General features: G+C 45.9%; 1 protein-coding gene across 1 annotated transcript in view; it reads right to left on the bottom strand.

The window, feature by feature from the left end:
• The window catches only part of MED27 (mediator complex subunit 27), a 202,206-nt gene extending 189,389 nt beyond the window's left edge, over window positions 1-12,817 (bottom strand). Inside the window, exons 1-2 of the mRNA XM_027616754.1 lie at window positions 12,593-12,817; window positions 10,231-10,375 (exon numbers count right to left, since the gene is read on the bottom strand). Coding sequence (XP_027472555.1) covers window positions 10,231-10,375; window positions 12,593-12,795 — 348 coding nt within the window. The 5' untranslated portion in view covers window positions 12,796-12,817. The remainder of the gene's footprint in view (window positions 1-10,230; window positions 10,376-12,592) is intronic.
• Between the last annotated feature and the right edge of the window lie 2,818 nt (window positions 12,818-15,635).

Below are 15,635 nucleotides of genomic sequence, written 5' to 3'. Positions count from 1 at the left end.
TCTAAGCTGCCAGTACTGTGGGTCCCAATTAGAGGGCCAGCAGGATAGCCTTGGAGAAGTCTCCCTCTCTAAAATGAGGGGCAAAGACCTACTGGAACACTGAGGTCCCTTTGAGATCGAACACTTAGTCGAAGGAGGTACAGTCCCTAGAGTTTGTTTGGGAATGTGGCAGGGTGGGGCGGGAGAGGGAAGGAAGGTTCGATTACTAGGTGCCTATGATGTGCCAGACGCCAGGTATTCAAAGATGACACCACAGCCCCAACTTTGCAGAAAAGGGGACAGACCTGGACAGCAAGCGGCTGTGGCACGGTGTGATCAGTACAGCTGCTGAGAGGCTGGGGGACAAAACCAGACAAGGTCAGCTCTGCCTGGTTATTCCAGAGTCTTCTCTGAAGCCACACTTTAATAGGGCCGGAGGAGGAAGCAGTAGAAAATGCGCTCAAGAAGGTGCCGGGTGCTCCAGGCCGAGGGCAGGGCAAGCAGCAGGCTCACGGGGCAGCCATGATGAAGCCAGAGGTTCAGAAAGAGCCTCCAACTCACAGGGTCGTGGTAAGAGTGCCAGGGCAACAGAGGGAGGGGGAAACAGGAGTTACAGCCCTGCCTAACTCACCAGATGAGTAAACTGTTCCCGGGGGCAGTTCTATTCACTTTGTCAAGTCAGCAAGCAAAAGCAGAAGGTGAAGCCCAGGGCCAAGCCCAGGAGGCTGCAAGAGCTGAGCCTCCCAAAACAAGTCAGTGGACTGTAGCAAGAGCATGCCAAGTAAAGGGGATGCGGGAAGCAGCTTGAGAGCCATAGGCCAGGCAGACCCACAGCCTCCTCCCCCCCACCCCCCCAATCGGGGACTCCTGGCCCCAGCCCAAAGATTCCTCAGATGGGGTCTGGCAGCCAGGGAACTCAGGGGACAGCCTCTGGCATTCACCCCCTCCCTCCCCTGCAACAACAACAATCTGAAAAAGTCAAACAGAAGCAAACAGAAGGGAAAACATATACATAATCTAAAAAGGAAAAGAGAAAGAGATTTAGAGGCTTCAATCTACCCATTCAAATATGGTTTTACGACACCTTTAGCAATAGCTACTGCCAACAACTACTATTTATTAAATGCCACTATGTATCCTACCCTGAACTAGAAACTGCACACACATTTTCTAGACACTCACATCAGCACCGAGATTGGTATTATACCCCCTTACAGTCCAGCAGATGGAGGCTCAAAGTCTAAATCCTAGTATGGGACGAGGCTTAATCTTGTGCGGGTCATAAAGAGCCAGAGTGGGAAAAAAAGCAGTAAGAGGTGCAAACACCGGGACCTAATTTGGGTACAACTCAGAAGACTTCCTAGAAGGTAACAACTCAGCTGAGACCAAGGTGAGTAAGAGCTTTCCAAAGGAAGAAAGGAGAAGGAAGAATAACATGTGCAAAGGCCCTGAGACGAAAAGATCATGGCCCCATGGGGATCTGCGATTTTGTAACTGAGAATTGGCAGAGTGGCAAGAAAGAAAGCTGAACACTGAAGTTTTCATGATGAAATGACCTGTCTGCGAATTGCTTTAAAGTACTCAGGTCCCCACCCACCACTGAAAAAAGACTGTACTTACTTTTGTGTATTTTTGAAATTTTCCATAATCAAAAGTTTTGGGTTCCTTTTTTCTCAGGAGGAAGGGCGGGAGGACAGGAGCTAGAGAAGTAAGCTGGTGCCAGATCATGAAAGTCCTATACCCAGACTGTTGATGGTAAATGGGTAACATGTCAGACTCTGTGCTAAACCACAAGAGCAGGATTCATGTACTCCTACAGCTGCCCTAGGAGGCAGGACTGTCCCTGCCGTTTACAGATCAGGAAACTGAGGCTAAGGCATCTGGCCAAAGGGCTGTCTGCTTCTGGACTCAAGCCCCTCAGCATGATGACTAGAATGCCTCCAAATGCCAGCTGGGGAGTTGGCACTAATCCTAAGAGAAATGGAAGAAACCGCTGAGGAGCAACCAATCAGATGTCTACATTCTCAAGATCCCCAGGGAGCTGTAGAGAGGAAAATAGATTCAAAGGGGTAGGAATGGGCAGGAAATCAGCGGGGAGGCTACAGCATGTCCCAGGCAATCACGGGGGCCTGGGCTCAGGCAAGAGCAGTCAAAATGGAGAGGAGAGAGTAAGAGGTTTTCAAGAAGTAGAATCAATAGATCTCGGTCAGCAGGTGTGAGGGTCTGGGCACCTGGCTAGGGCCCAGCACAAGAAGCAGGTTGGGGGTGGGGGTCGGGGGGGCAGGATTTTAGTTCTGGACTCTAGTCTCACAGGCCCCTGAGTCTCCAAGTGCAGATGCCTGGCAGGCACTTTGCTACGTGGGTCTGATCTCAGGAGACCTAGGCTGGTGACGGAGTGAGGTGCCATCGGTATGGGGCTGCCACTTGAAGCCGCAGAAAGATGAGGCAGCCCAGAGAAGGCTCGTACAACAGGAGAGAAGCACTAATTATCTAGCAGCTCTGCCCCGGGCTCACACCACCACGAAGAAGGGCAGACAAGAAAATAGGGAGGCGTAACATCAGATTCTTTCTGTACTTGTAATGATATGCTTCCGTCCCACCATCAATGTACATCTCGCCATGAAGAAAAATGATATGGGACCATTTCCTTTCTACTAAACATACCTGGAAGAGAAGAGAAGAGAAAGTGCCCTTTTCAGGCTCTGGTTACAATCCACAGAAGGCTTTGGACAAACCACACCAACCTAATCAGCCCAGAAAAGGCTAATGTAAGCCAGCCAAGAAGGGAATCAAGATAAGTCCCCCACAGACAGAGTGACTCCTGGGGCAGGCGTGACACACATCCAGCAGCCTCTGCAGCCTCCCAAGGCAGCTTCTAGAGAGAATTCCTGTTCCTTTAGAGAAAAAGATGAGAGAATCACAAATCTGATTCCAGGCAACAATAAAATGGCAATTTTCAGAAACCACAACTAGTAAGCGGAACCATAAAAATGTGGAATTAGGCCAAAGCCTTGGGATAGAAACCATTTAGAATTACAGGGGCATCACTTGATTTTCATTAACATTTATGTTTGGTGTGTTACAAGATGCCACTGCTGTCTAGAGAACCTCTGGAAGGTAATTTTCCACAAGTCCTCCAGGCTGCTGCTCTGTTCTGGCATATCCTGAGATGCATACACAATCGTTGTGTTTAAGAAACGTTACTGGACAAGAACTGCTCTTTTCCACTCCCCAGGTTAATGCTTTCATTTCCAAAACCACAGAAATGCACAAGTAACTCCACTGACTCTCCAAGCTAAAGCTGAAAAGGACCCGAGAGATCATCCCATCCAAGTCTTCATTCTAGTGGTGAGGAAGCTAGAACCTAGAGGAGAAGCTAGAACCCAAAGCTCCTGGCATAAGGTCACACAGCGAGCCAGTGGACAGCCAGCACTAAATACTGGTCTCTCAAAAACCTCTGTCCCATGTGCTGCCACAACTACACGCTGCCTTTCAAACACTTTACCAAAAATATGAAAAGGAGGGTGCCTGGGTGGCCCAGTCAGTTAAACGTCTGCCTTCGGCTCAGGTCATGATCCCAGGGTCCTGGGATCGAGCCCCCCATCGGGCTCCCTGCTCCGCGGGAAGCCTGCTTCTCCCTCTCCCACTCCCCCTGCTTATGTTCCGTCTCTCGCTGTGTCTCTGTCAAATAAATAAATAAAATCTTTAAAAAAAAATTTTTTTTTTAAATATGAAAAGGAGTAGGACCAGCTAACCCCAGTGAATGCCCCCGATACACACTGGGCATTGTTCTAGGTGCTGGGGGGGGCCACGTGCGCATAAATAAACTCATCAATCCTCACCGCAGCCCCGACACAGAAGCTGCTATAAACCACTCTGACTGATGAGGAGGCTAAGACAGAGACAGGTTCTGTAACTTGCGCCGAATCATAAAACTGATAGCGAAGGCTGGGGATTCAAACCCGAGAAGAGTCTAACCCCAGAGCCCAGCTAGTAATGAGCACCTAATTGACAAAGTGGGTAGAATCCAAATGTTTCTTTTTATACCAGTCTTTGTGCGCTAGCATTTTCCTAAAGAAACAACACAAGAAATCCCTGACTAGGCCACAAGAGTTTTCCCACCAGGTGAAGAGGCCTACAGACCAATCCGAATGCTGAGCTCTGGGAGCACAGCCTTATGAAGTGCCCACGTGAGAAGGCCCCTCCCTTCTTCGGACAAATGGGCTGCCCTGAGCAATATACTGCCCTTCTCAACTCATTCTCTGCAGCCCCCTCACTCCCTGCGGCTTCTCCCCAGGACCCTCACCCTGTCTTTGCTGCCTCTCAATTCCCACGTGCCATCCTACCCTGTCCAAAACCCAGGGCTCCACACCAAGAGGTCAGCTACCCTCCTCCCAATCCCTTACCCAAGCTCCAGGTTCTATGAGGAAAGATCCCCCTCCCACTAGATCATATTAACGAGTGAACTATTGCTATCTACACTCAGGCTTCCACAGGGAAGAAAGGTGCTGACTACCTAAAAGAATCTCTGATTCATAGAATTTCAGAAGAATATATCAAACTCAAGTCTGGGAAGCTGTGCGATAGAGCAGAAATCACTGAAAGATAGGCTAGCGCTGCCTGGAAGTCTGTCCTCGTCACTGTTTGTTAAGCTAACCCCACTCTGTGCCAGGAAAGTGCTCACTTGTATCACCTCATTTAGCCTCATGAGATCTTTCTGAAGTGGGTACAATGATCACCCCCATTTCAGTGAAGAAAAAACAGGCCCAGAGGTGAGCCTCACCACTGTCAGACAGCAGAGCCAGGATGTGAACTGGAGCAGTCCAGCTCTGGAGCCCATGCTCTGAACTGCTGAGCAATACTGTCGCTCCATAAATACACACATCCACTATTACCATGCCTGGGAATTAAAACCACCATTTATAGGACAGGCACTGTATGTGAGGTGAGGTATCCTAAGGCATTTTATGTGCATTGCTTCATGTTATCTTCAATACTAGGACACAAATACTAGTGTTATCCCCATTTCACAGAGGAGGAAACTGAGTCTTAAAAGTTTCTTTCTCACCTGCTTAAGGTACAGAGTAAGTACAGCCTAACTCCAGAACTTACATGGAAGCCCAGACATTTCTCGCTATCCTTGCTTTTACTTCTGATTCCAACAGTATCTAAAAATCCAGGAGATTGGTTTTGTTTTGTTGTCTTTTTCTGTTTGTGTTATTCTTTGTTCTTTTCATAACGGCTCCCACAGTATCAAGGTTTGGGGGTGGAGAGGGAGGAGAAGGGTACAGGGTTCAAGGCTAACCAGGGCAGCAACCCCTAGAGTCAAACTCGCTGCGGAAGAAGCCCATTCTGAATGACCAGGGGCTATGAAGGTTAGATGTTGGTGCAAGAACAGCCCTAAGAATGGCACCTTTGCAAAAATAAGGACCATCCCACAACGGGCCTGGTCCTAGGTCATGATGACTATGGTTTTGGGGGTGTCTGGGTGGTAAGTGACTGTCCCTCCTCACTATTTGCTTAATGAATCTGTAGTTCCCAAATGTGTATCAGAGAGAGGAACGAGGCAGGGGTAAGGCCTGGTGGGAAGGAAAACGCTAGGAACAGAAATCGGGGACTGACAATACAAAGAGGGATAATCCCTGAGAGGCTGATAGGGTTGACTCTCCACTTCCCGGTTTTCTCAGTACTGCCAAAACGACAGCTGCCACACAGCACCTGACTCCAGGTGCCGTAGCTCAAATTAGCCTGACTCAGTTGACTCCAGAAGGCTTCTATCAAGTCCCATCCCCTCCTAAGCGCCGGCTGTCAACCCGGCTCTCTTAGAAAGGGCACATGGGTGACAAGTGTCGTAGATAAAACTGCTAACCTCAGCCCTCAAGAAGCTTATCATCAGTTCACCAACTGACCTCACCTGTCCTTCCAAATTACCCTTCTGGAATCCAGCCCTGGCCTCCATCACAGAACCTCAGAACTATTTCTCATCTCCAAGGAGTGCAACTGGATTTCTCAGTAATGGCCAAAAATGGAAATGTCTTTATCATAGTTCACTAAAAACACAAGCAAGCAAACCACAAAAGGGGTTGTAAATTAAAAATTCAACAGAAAAAGCTTTTATTTATTCTTCCATTCATTCAGTGATTCTAAAGGAATGCCTACTGAGTACCAGGCGCCCTGCTAGGTGCTGGGGACTCCCAGCAGGGACCAAGACAGACACAGCACCTCTCCTCAGTGACGTAAGAGAGGACAGGGTCTCTAAAGGAAGAGGCTCCATTTCAAACAACCCCACCCGTGTTAGCTCCAAGATGCAGAACCACAAGGAGCACCTTCCAGGATGGATCTGAGCAAGATGAAGGTCACAGTAACTTAAGGCCATGTAAATTCTGGGAAGAACAGTTAAGGAGTTGGACTGGAGGAAATGCCTTCACACTTGCCAACTGAATGTTCTTGGAATAGAAAGCAGCTCTTTCTTTAATAAAACTGAAAAAATGAGCACGTAAAAACAAATCAGAGGCGGCGGGGGCACCTTCCTCTGGGCCCATATCCCAGCCCCCAAAGAAAGGGACACTTCGGGGTCTTCTCTGCTTCAGAGGTCACCTGGGCAAGGCTGCAGTCCCAGCCGGCCGTTCGGGCAAATGCACAAGCAGCCTCCACCACAAACAAGTGAAAAAGTCAGAAATAAAAGTCGAAGTCAGAAATAAGAGCCTGGTGACAGGACACCAGAAACCTTCAGCAAGGGATCTTCGGAAGAAACTCCACCTAGCCCTCAGCATACCGGAACATAAGAAGCCAGAGAATCTCAGACTGTCTCACAGCAAGGACAGCATTGATGCCAATGATTTCTGCCGTCGTCAAGAGAGCTTGTCATCCCTCTACAGAACAATTATCTATAGGTGCATAATAGTGAAAAGCTGAATTCTTCCCCCAATTCAGCGTGGAGAAAGTGCTGCTCACAGCAATTTGCCATCATTTCACTAGATTAATTTTTAAATGTGTTATCCTAACAATTAGGCCAACTACCATGTAATTAATATTTCAACTGACTTTACGAAAATTACAAAATCCCCTAAAGAAAATACTTAGTCATTAAGCACGAACGAGACTTTTCTATGGCCAATAGCACATAAAACAGAAAGTTCATCATATAATGGGTGGTATCAAAGCCTTTCCCACACTTCCTTCAATTCTTAGCCAACAGTGCGTAGTAAAGCTGACATTGGCAAGTTACCCCAAACTTCACTTAACACATTAATGCACTTACTGGTTTAAACTCTCTGAGGGTAAAATGATGAATGATGAAAGCTTTAGCAATTAAAAAGCTCTTTTCATTTGTAAGAGAGGCAAAATAAACACATATAATTGCTTGCTGCTTCCATAACCCCAGCTGGAAATAAGAATACTGGCTTATTTCTTGGGGCTATTTCTCGAGTTTATTAAAGAAATGTACATACATAAGGCATCCTCACCATTGTTTCCCTCTTTCCTTTCAAGGTTTTTATGTATTCTTGTAATCGACCTTAAAACCTTTCAAGAGTAAGGAAGGGTATAAATAAGTCACAGTCAAACAGGACATTATCTATCATAATGGAAATAAAAAAAACATGTTTTCCCTGCAGCCCATCTTTGAATAATTAGCAGGGGCCGCCTAGCCCCAGATCAGAGCTGTGAGCCCCTGCATGACCTCAGCAGGAAGGAATGCAGAAGGTGATTAGTGGTGTCTGCCCTGGACAAGAGCAATAGTTTGGGGACCCTCGTACCACGAATTTGTCATCTCCATCTTTCAATAAACCATTACAAATTAGTAAAATGCATACAGATTCATGAATAAAAGATAATGTAGCAATTGTTTCTAGGATGAATGTGGAAGGGGAAAAATATTTTCTATAGTCGAAAACCTTAAGCCAAAATGGATTAAAGCATCAAGTTTAGAGGAAAGAACACTGACCTAAGTCAGGAAATGCAAATTCTAGTCTAGCTGTGAAGCTGTGGGCAGGTCAGTTCACTGGGCCTCAGTCTGCTCAGCTGCAAAATAAGAGCTAAACTAAACATCTCTTAATTGTTCTCTTTGTTTCTACCGATCAAGGGTACAAGCAGCTCCCAATGAACGGGCAGCTACTGTGCAGGGGCTCACCAGGCCAGGGACGTGACTTAACCCCCTTACATCCCCCCCAAACCCCGGGACTTTCACACTGCTCTTAAGGGATTTACAAACTACTTGAATCTATAGCATCTTCAGGACAAGAAGTTCCACAGAACACAATCTTTCTTTTCCTTAATACAACCTCTTTTCCATCTTGGAGCCAAGGGTAAGGGTCAGTAGAAGGAACTTTTATTTTAATACGCTAACTATTAAATTCGGCAAACAATTAAACTACCTTCATTCAACCTGAAACCAATCACTTCCACTAGGAGTCCCGGTCACTCATGGTTTCTCAACTGGCCTAGGTCTTCCCTCCACTGAGAAGTCTCCATAGCTCTAGGCTATTCCAAAAACAACACTGCCCACGTGATATACCAACACAGTTTCTGTGTCCAAACACCAAAAAGCAAGACTTTCTACCAAGAGTCCAACCGGAAGTAAGTTGCACCATGCACCTACTGATCAGATCCCACCCAAACCCTAGATAAACTCATGTAAGGATGACCAACAGTGTCCCTGGGAAAACAAGGAGGCTCAAACAGGACAGCCAGATAGGGCAGTGTTATGTGCGTAGGGCTGGAAGAATCTCATGTCTGGCTGTGGTAATGAAATAATTTTTATCTGCCCTGCATCCCCACCTTTTGGGAACTGCCTCTCCAACTCCAAGGAGCCCCACTTCCTGTGCTTCAGGTGATCTGCATCAGCCAATCAGAGAATCCCAGCCCTGGATTCAACGAACTGTTCAGTTAGATAAGGGCCACCTACCAAGCAGGGCTAAAATCCTTTTTCAGAGTCTGGCATGACACCAGGAGATCACCTGGTATAAGAGCCATGCAAATCTACAACTGTCAGGCCATCTTTTCCACCACTTACAGACATCAGGCCAACCAAGGAAAGCAGATCTACAGAGAACAAGAGAGTGACAGATCCCCATACCAACTGGGCATCCTGATCCTCAAGACCAAATTGGGTTTTCTGTCAATGGCAGCCCAGAGTTTGGGGGACAACCCTTAATAGGCTAAATGTTTGTTATCAGAGGTTCAATCACTTCTCCCTGAATCTCAGACGTAGCTTCCAGGGTTCCACTTCAAACCAAAGTATACTAAATACTACTGAGAAGCTCAAAGAAAAAAATCTGCACACCAGAAAAACTCAACGCTCATCTCTCATCCAAAACAGAGGGGGGAAAAGGACCAGAGAGAAGAGGGAAAAGACGATGGACAACTGGAGGGGAAGAGCAATTCACAACCAATAACTGTGAGAACAATGGTCTCCAGAGAGGCAGCACAGTCTAATGAAAAAAGCTTCCCAAATCATTCCAAACACATATTCTAGTTCTTCATCAGCAGGGAAAAAAAAACACACACACAACAATGCACAGCACCAAAACAAAATAAACTTGTCAGTAAACAAACTAACTATTTCCAGGCTTATGAGCCTGTTACCCTTATTTTTAGACTACAGTTTAGTTTTCCTATTACAGCTATCCCAGGGTCTATGCCACAGGCCTGCTTGCTGAAGGAAACCATGAATAGCAAATTCCATGGTGCACATTTAGAACAGTCTCCCCCAGATGTAGTTAGAGAGTAAAGAGTAATCGAACAAACAGTACTCTCATGATGTTCTTCCAAGGAGGACAGGGGAAGGCAACATAAACAGTGTGAGTGGCTGAACATTTAGACCACCAGTCCTTAACCTTCTGGGGGTCATGGACTCCTCCAAATCTGATGAAAGCTAGGAAGTCTTCCCCGGGGGGCGGGGGGTGGGGAATGCACATATCACAACATTTTTCATACAATTTCAAGGGGTTCATAAAAGCTGCCTCCCTAAACACGGTCTCTAGGTTAAATACACCTGATTTAGGGCTTTTAAAAAAAATTAATTACCTGAGCATCATGACTAATCCTCAAAGACTCCAAAGGACTACAAAATAGCTCACAGAGAAATTATTAAACTTCCAACTCTGTCATCCCACCAAGAACAAAATCTGAATTTTGAATCAAGAACCAAAAAAAAGAAACATAAACTTACCCTCACCTTCTGAATTTATGAAATGTTAAGAAAACTTGGCTTTTTCTATATCAGCTCCATTTCTGACATGTCTCCCTTACCTTGTTTGACCATTTATATGCTTGAAGGAGTTGACTATAAAGAGGAGTTTTGTCCTGCACAGGATCCAGGCTTAACAACCCACTGTTATGGAGAGGATGGTTCTCGGATGGCTTGCCTACCAAATTGCTCAGACGTTCCAGCTCACTGAAAAATAAATAAATACAGCAAATAAACCTGAGTCCACTGAAACTCCAGGTTTTAGCCAACCACATTGGTCAAAAGCTGTTCTTCAAACTGTCCATCAGAAATCTCTTAAGAAGAACTACTTTGAAAGGTTAAGATCACAGACAATCAAGAAAACCCTTAAGTGGGAGCTTATCTTATTATTTTTTTAAAAGATTTTATTTATTTTTTTGACAGAGAGAGACATAGTGAGAGAGGGAACACAAGCAGGGGGAGTGGGAGAGGGAGAAACAGGCTTCCCGCGGAGCGGGGAGCCCGATGTGGGGCTCGATCCCAGGACCCCGGGATCATGACCTGAGCCGAAGGGAGACACCCAATGACTGAGCCACCGAGGCGCCCCCGGAGCTTATCTTATTTTAAAACCCAGCTCTATGGTGCCATTCTAAGGGAGGAAAAAAGTTAAGAGCATGGGAACCAGTAAGACTCCTAAAGTCAGGATTTAACAACTCAAATTATTCTCGGGATAGGGAGGGCGACTTTCTGGAATTTTGAAATGTGGTATAACATTGCTTCTCACTAAGAGTTTTCAGACCCACATACACATCATTACATTTGGCAGAACAGCAAGTACCTGAATAGATGATGATTATTTACCACTCACATAGGGATAGACTAGTACATGGTACTTCACAGATGGTAAAACTTAACAAAACAAAGAAGAGATAAAATAAACAAATGGAATGGGAAGACACCACCGAGGGGGCTGTGTCAAACATACTTCAGTCTAGCAGGAAAACTCTAGAGAAGCTTGGGAAAGTGAGCCAACAGCAAAAGCACATTCCAGGAGCACGTTCTGTGAGGCCAGTCTCAAACTGTCAACAAAAGACTCTCTAGGAACAGCTTCTCATGCCACACTCATTTTGGAATCTTCAGCCACCTTCTTCTTGGCACTACTGCATAAAGATTTAAAAAGGCGACAGGGTGATATAAACTTTCTAGAATGGAGGAGGGTTATAAGACCTTGAACATTACCAAAGGGAGGAAACGGAAGAGAGCAAAGAACAGCCAGTGCATCTCCTCGGGCAGGGAAAGTATTAACTGGCACTGCACCAGAGAACAGCAAGTGAATGTGGGAGTTGAGGAGGGGTGTGTGATTTCCTGGCTTTCCACCAAAAAAGAATGGCAACTACTTAGGGAAAAAAATCAAAAGAGGCACCACCCATCATTTGGTCACCACCTCCTCCTCCATTCTACCTCCTCCTTCCATCTGGTTACTAAGGAGACCAAGTTGGGGGTGGGGGTGGGGAATCCATCCATTCCAGAAATTACAGGATGACTATCTTACCAAATGCCTTTCCCTGCTAAGGTCAGTTCTGAGAAGTAAAAGGCAAAAATCCTGGAATTCCAACCTCCCTGAGAAGGGCTGACTCTCTTAAGGAAGGGAAGACAAGTTCAGAACCTCACCAATTAAAAAGTTCCTACTACCTGCCGGGCATGCCACAAACATCCTCCCACTTATTTCTTACACAACACTTAGAAAACAGAAGTAAAGAAAGTGACTTGTAAGAAAGAGAAATATACAATCCTTAACCCTAAAGGACCGCAAATTAATATGGGGGGGTCGCTAAACATAAGTGATTAAGATGGTTAAGCCTGAGATTAGGTCTCTCTAGAGGAAGAAACTGAACAGGAGCAGAGCGGGAGTGAAGTTCTGATCAGGTGGTTTTGGGGGGGCAGGGGGCAGGGAAGAGGGAAAGATCAAGTCCTGTTTTATCGTGTTTGGAGTCGGAGTAGTGTGAAACTGATGACTTCCAGGTTCAGGGGCGAGGAATTGGTGCTCAAGAGACCAAGTGCACTTGGGTTTGGGGCAGCGCTGGGCTGGTCCTGTTTGGTACTATTTGATCAGGCACGGCGGGGCACAAAGGGCCTACAGGTGAGAAACCTGCCAAGCGGAGATGAGAAGTGGAAGTTCACGGGAAGAGCCCGTCTCGTCGTCAGGAATGGAACGACCACACAGGAGGTTCAGGGCGGCGGGAGACAACCAGGAGAAGGGAGACGAGAAAGCGGGGGTGGGAGACGAGGTGTCCCTGAGGAGCAGGCATGGGCTTGGAGGGGAGGGAAAGAGAGCAAGCGAGCAAGGAACTGAGAGCAGCCCTTGGCTAGGAAGACTCGCGCGGGGTCGGGACAGGGTGGGCGCCGGACGGGTCCCCGACGGCGGCCCCTTCAGCCGGTACCTACTTGAGGTCCCGGTTGACAGAATGCAAGTTGTCCTGGAAGTGCGCAATGAAGGCCTTCTCCCGGCCCTCCAGCGTCTCCTTGTTCCGCATGCCATCCTTCAGGCAGTCGAACACCCTGCTCACGCTGGAGCGCAGCGCCTGGATGGCACTGATGGCCTGAGCAAAGGCCTCCAGGTTCACTCCGACACTTAGAACGTCAGCCATGTTGCCGCCGCCACAGCGGGTTCTCCAGAGCTGCCTCCGCTGGCTAAAGGCCGCGCTCACTGATGACGCGAGGCCCCGAAGGCCTCTGGGAAATGTAGTTCTCGCGGGGCCCGGCGGCCCGGGGCGGGGGGTGGGGGTCAGTGCAGACGCCGTCCGAAAGAGGGTTTCCATTCAACTAAACGAATGAGCGGGTAGGAAAGCGATCTCCTAGATTTGGGGAAGTCAGGCTGCACTCTCGGTTCTCTTAATGGTGACAAAGAACTACAGAAAGTTCCCGCGTTTCCCCAACCTCGGGTGAGATCTTCGAAGTACGAGGGAAAAGAATTGCTCAGAGCAGAAAAGTGTCCGTGGAGCAAAGGATTGGATAAAATGAGTCCATATCGTTAAATAAATGAGAGGAAAGGAAAGATTCTTCCCTACAGTAGAATGCCAAATGATAAAAGTAGAAGAAATGATAGGGGGAAATTACCATTTGGCAACCATTAGAGTAATAATTGATTCAGGTAGGAATCAAGGAATGCTAAAACTGGTGGATGAACGTGTGAGGAGTAACTGGATATTTGCATAGTCTCCACGTATCATCCCACAAGACACTTATTAATTAAGAAGGGAAAAATAATGATCCAGCAACTTCACTTCTGGTTATATACTCAAAAGAAGGGAAAGCAGGGACTGGAACAGATACTTGTGCCCTCAAGTTCATAGCAGCATTATTCACAATAGCCAAAAGGCTGAAGCAACCCATGTCCATCATGGGACAAATTCATAAGCAACGTGTGGTATATAAATGCAAGGGAACATCTGTTCAGCATTCAAAAGGAAGGAAATTCTGACACCTGTTACAACATGGTGAACCTTGAGGACATGATGCTAAGTGAAATAGGCAGTCAGAAAAAGACAAATACTGTAGATTCCACTTATGAGATACCTAGAATAGGCAAACCCATAGAGACAGAGAGTAGAATGGTTGGTGCCAGGGGCTGGGGGAAGGGGAGAATGAGGAGTTATTGTCCAATCAGCAGAGAGTTTCAGTTCAAGAAGGTGAAAAAGTTCCGTGGATGGTGGTGATGCATAACAATGTGCATAACACTGAATGCACTTAATGCTGCAGGACTGGACACTTAAAAATGGTTGAATGGTAAGTTTTATGTTGTGTATATTTTACCATAATTCCTGTTTTTTAATTCAGTAGTGTAAAAGAAGGGTCATATTGACTTTGCGATGGAGCAACCTGGCAGACACCACCCCAACAAGAGACCAAGGTTGACATTACTGCTGTAGGACAAACCATCGCCCAACACAAAGCACAGAGAAAAGTGCAGCATGACTTCTGTGATATTCCTGCCAAAAAGGCAAAACGAGAATCTGATCAGGACATCAGGCAAACGCAAAGACATTTGACAAAATGACTGACCTATACTTTTCCACAAAACATCCATGTCATGGAAGTCAAAGAAGCACGTGATCTGGGACTCTCTTTGCTCACATCGTGGAGACAATTGGTGAGATCTGTATAAGGTCTATGGATTAGTTCATAGTATTTTACTGATGATGATTTCATGGTTTTGATCACTCAACTGTGGTTATGACACAGGACATCCTTGTTTCGTGGGAATATAGCTTGAAGGGATAAAAGCGTCATTTATGAAAGAATGTCTCTATGAAAAAGAAAATAGTATGAAACTATTTAGAGAGAGAAGTATAGAACAAATGTGGTAACATATTAACAGTTATGGAATCTGGGTGGAGAGCATACAGGAATTGTCTGTACGGTTCTTGCAACTATCAAGTCTGAAATTGCCTCAAGGTAAGTTGTTTTAAACAGCCATCAATAAAGGGCATGGCAAGTGTAAACACTGTCTAAGTGGTAAGAAAAATTTTCAGTTCTGCCAGGCTGTGCTGACCAGCAATGTGAAATTGTGGAGTTCACCTCAAACCCACTTCCTTGATAGTTCTCCACTCTTTCTTCTCCATACTCACTCCCTACCCCCCACACCACCTCAATTCAAATCCTCTAGTTGTGGAGCAGTGAAGATAAACTCTGCTCAAAAACTGGACTCTCATGTTGCTCTCCATGAGTGTTTTAGACACTATTTAGATAAATGAATAGTCCCTTGAGAAAAAAGGGTTTCGTTGTCTTGGGTGTACACAATAGCTTTCATTCCCTGACATCTACACCACCTTCATAGTATTGCCATTGACAGCTTTTCCTACAGCGAAGGGGTAAGAGATAGGAGAAACTTCCAGCTGCGGAACTCTAAACAAGTTGCAGATCTCCCTGATCCTCGATTTTCTCATCTGTAAAATAGAACTAGTAATAACACCCATCTTTATTAAATAGCTGTGAGGTTTAATAATACCTTGAAGGCAAAGCTTTCAGAAATAATGCCTGGAGAATAATAAATACTGAGAAAATCTTAGCTGTCAGGAGAATGTGCTGGGAAAGTTTCCCATGGGCCTGTGATCTGTGCTTCTATCTCCACTTGAGGACTCTGCACAGAATCAAGCAAGGATGAACAATGGGTCTATTAGGTCAGATAATCTCTAGTGGCATGACCCTGTTGCTAAGAGCTTGTCATTTAACTGTGCCTATAATTCACTATTTCTTGGTGACCTTTTTATTTTTTTTTAATCTCCTTTGGAGTGTAGGGTTTTGGGTTTTGTTTTTTAAGATTTTTGGAGAAAATCCTTTTTTAGCTTCATAAAAACGAAGGAAAATATCTGTTTGTTGGCTTGTTTTGGTTTTGGCTTCACTTCTTGTTTGTTCATCCCTTCTAGGGGAAGATTAGAGAAGGCAAGCTCTATTATTGTGGTTACTCATCCTATTGGGGATCCCTGAA

This window comes from Zalophus californianus, chromosome 13 (assembly GCF_009762305.2).
Source record: "Zalophus californianus isolate mZalCal1 chromosome 13, mZalCal1.pri.v2, whole genome shotgun sequence".
NCBI lineage: Eukaryota > Metazoa > Chordata > Mammalia > Carnivora > Otariidae > Zalophus > Zalophus californianus.
The sequence above is the reverse complement of the archived record's forward strand: the minus strand, read 5'-3'. Positions and strand labels throughout refer to the sequence as shown.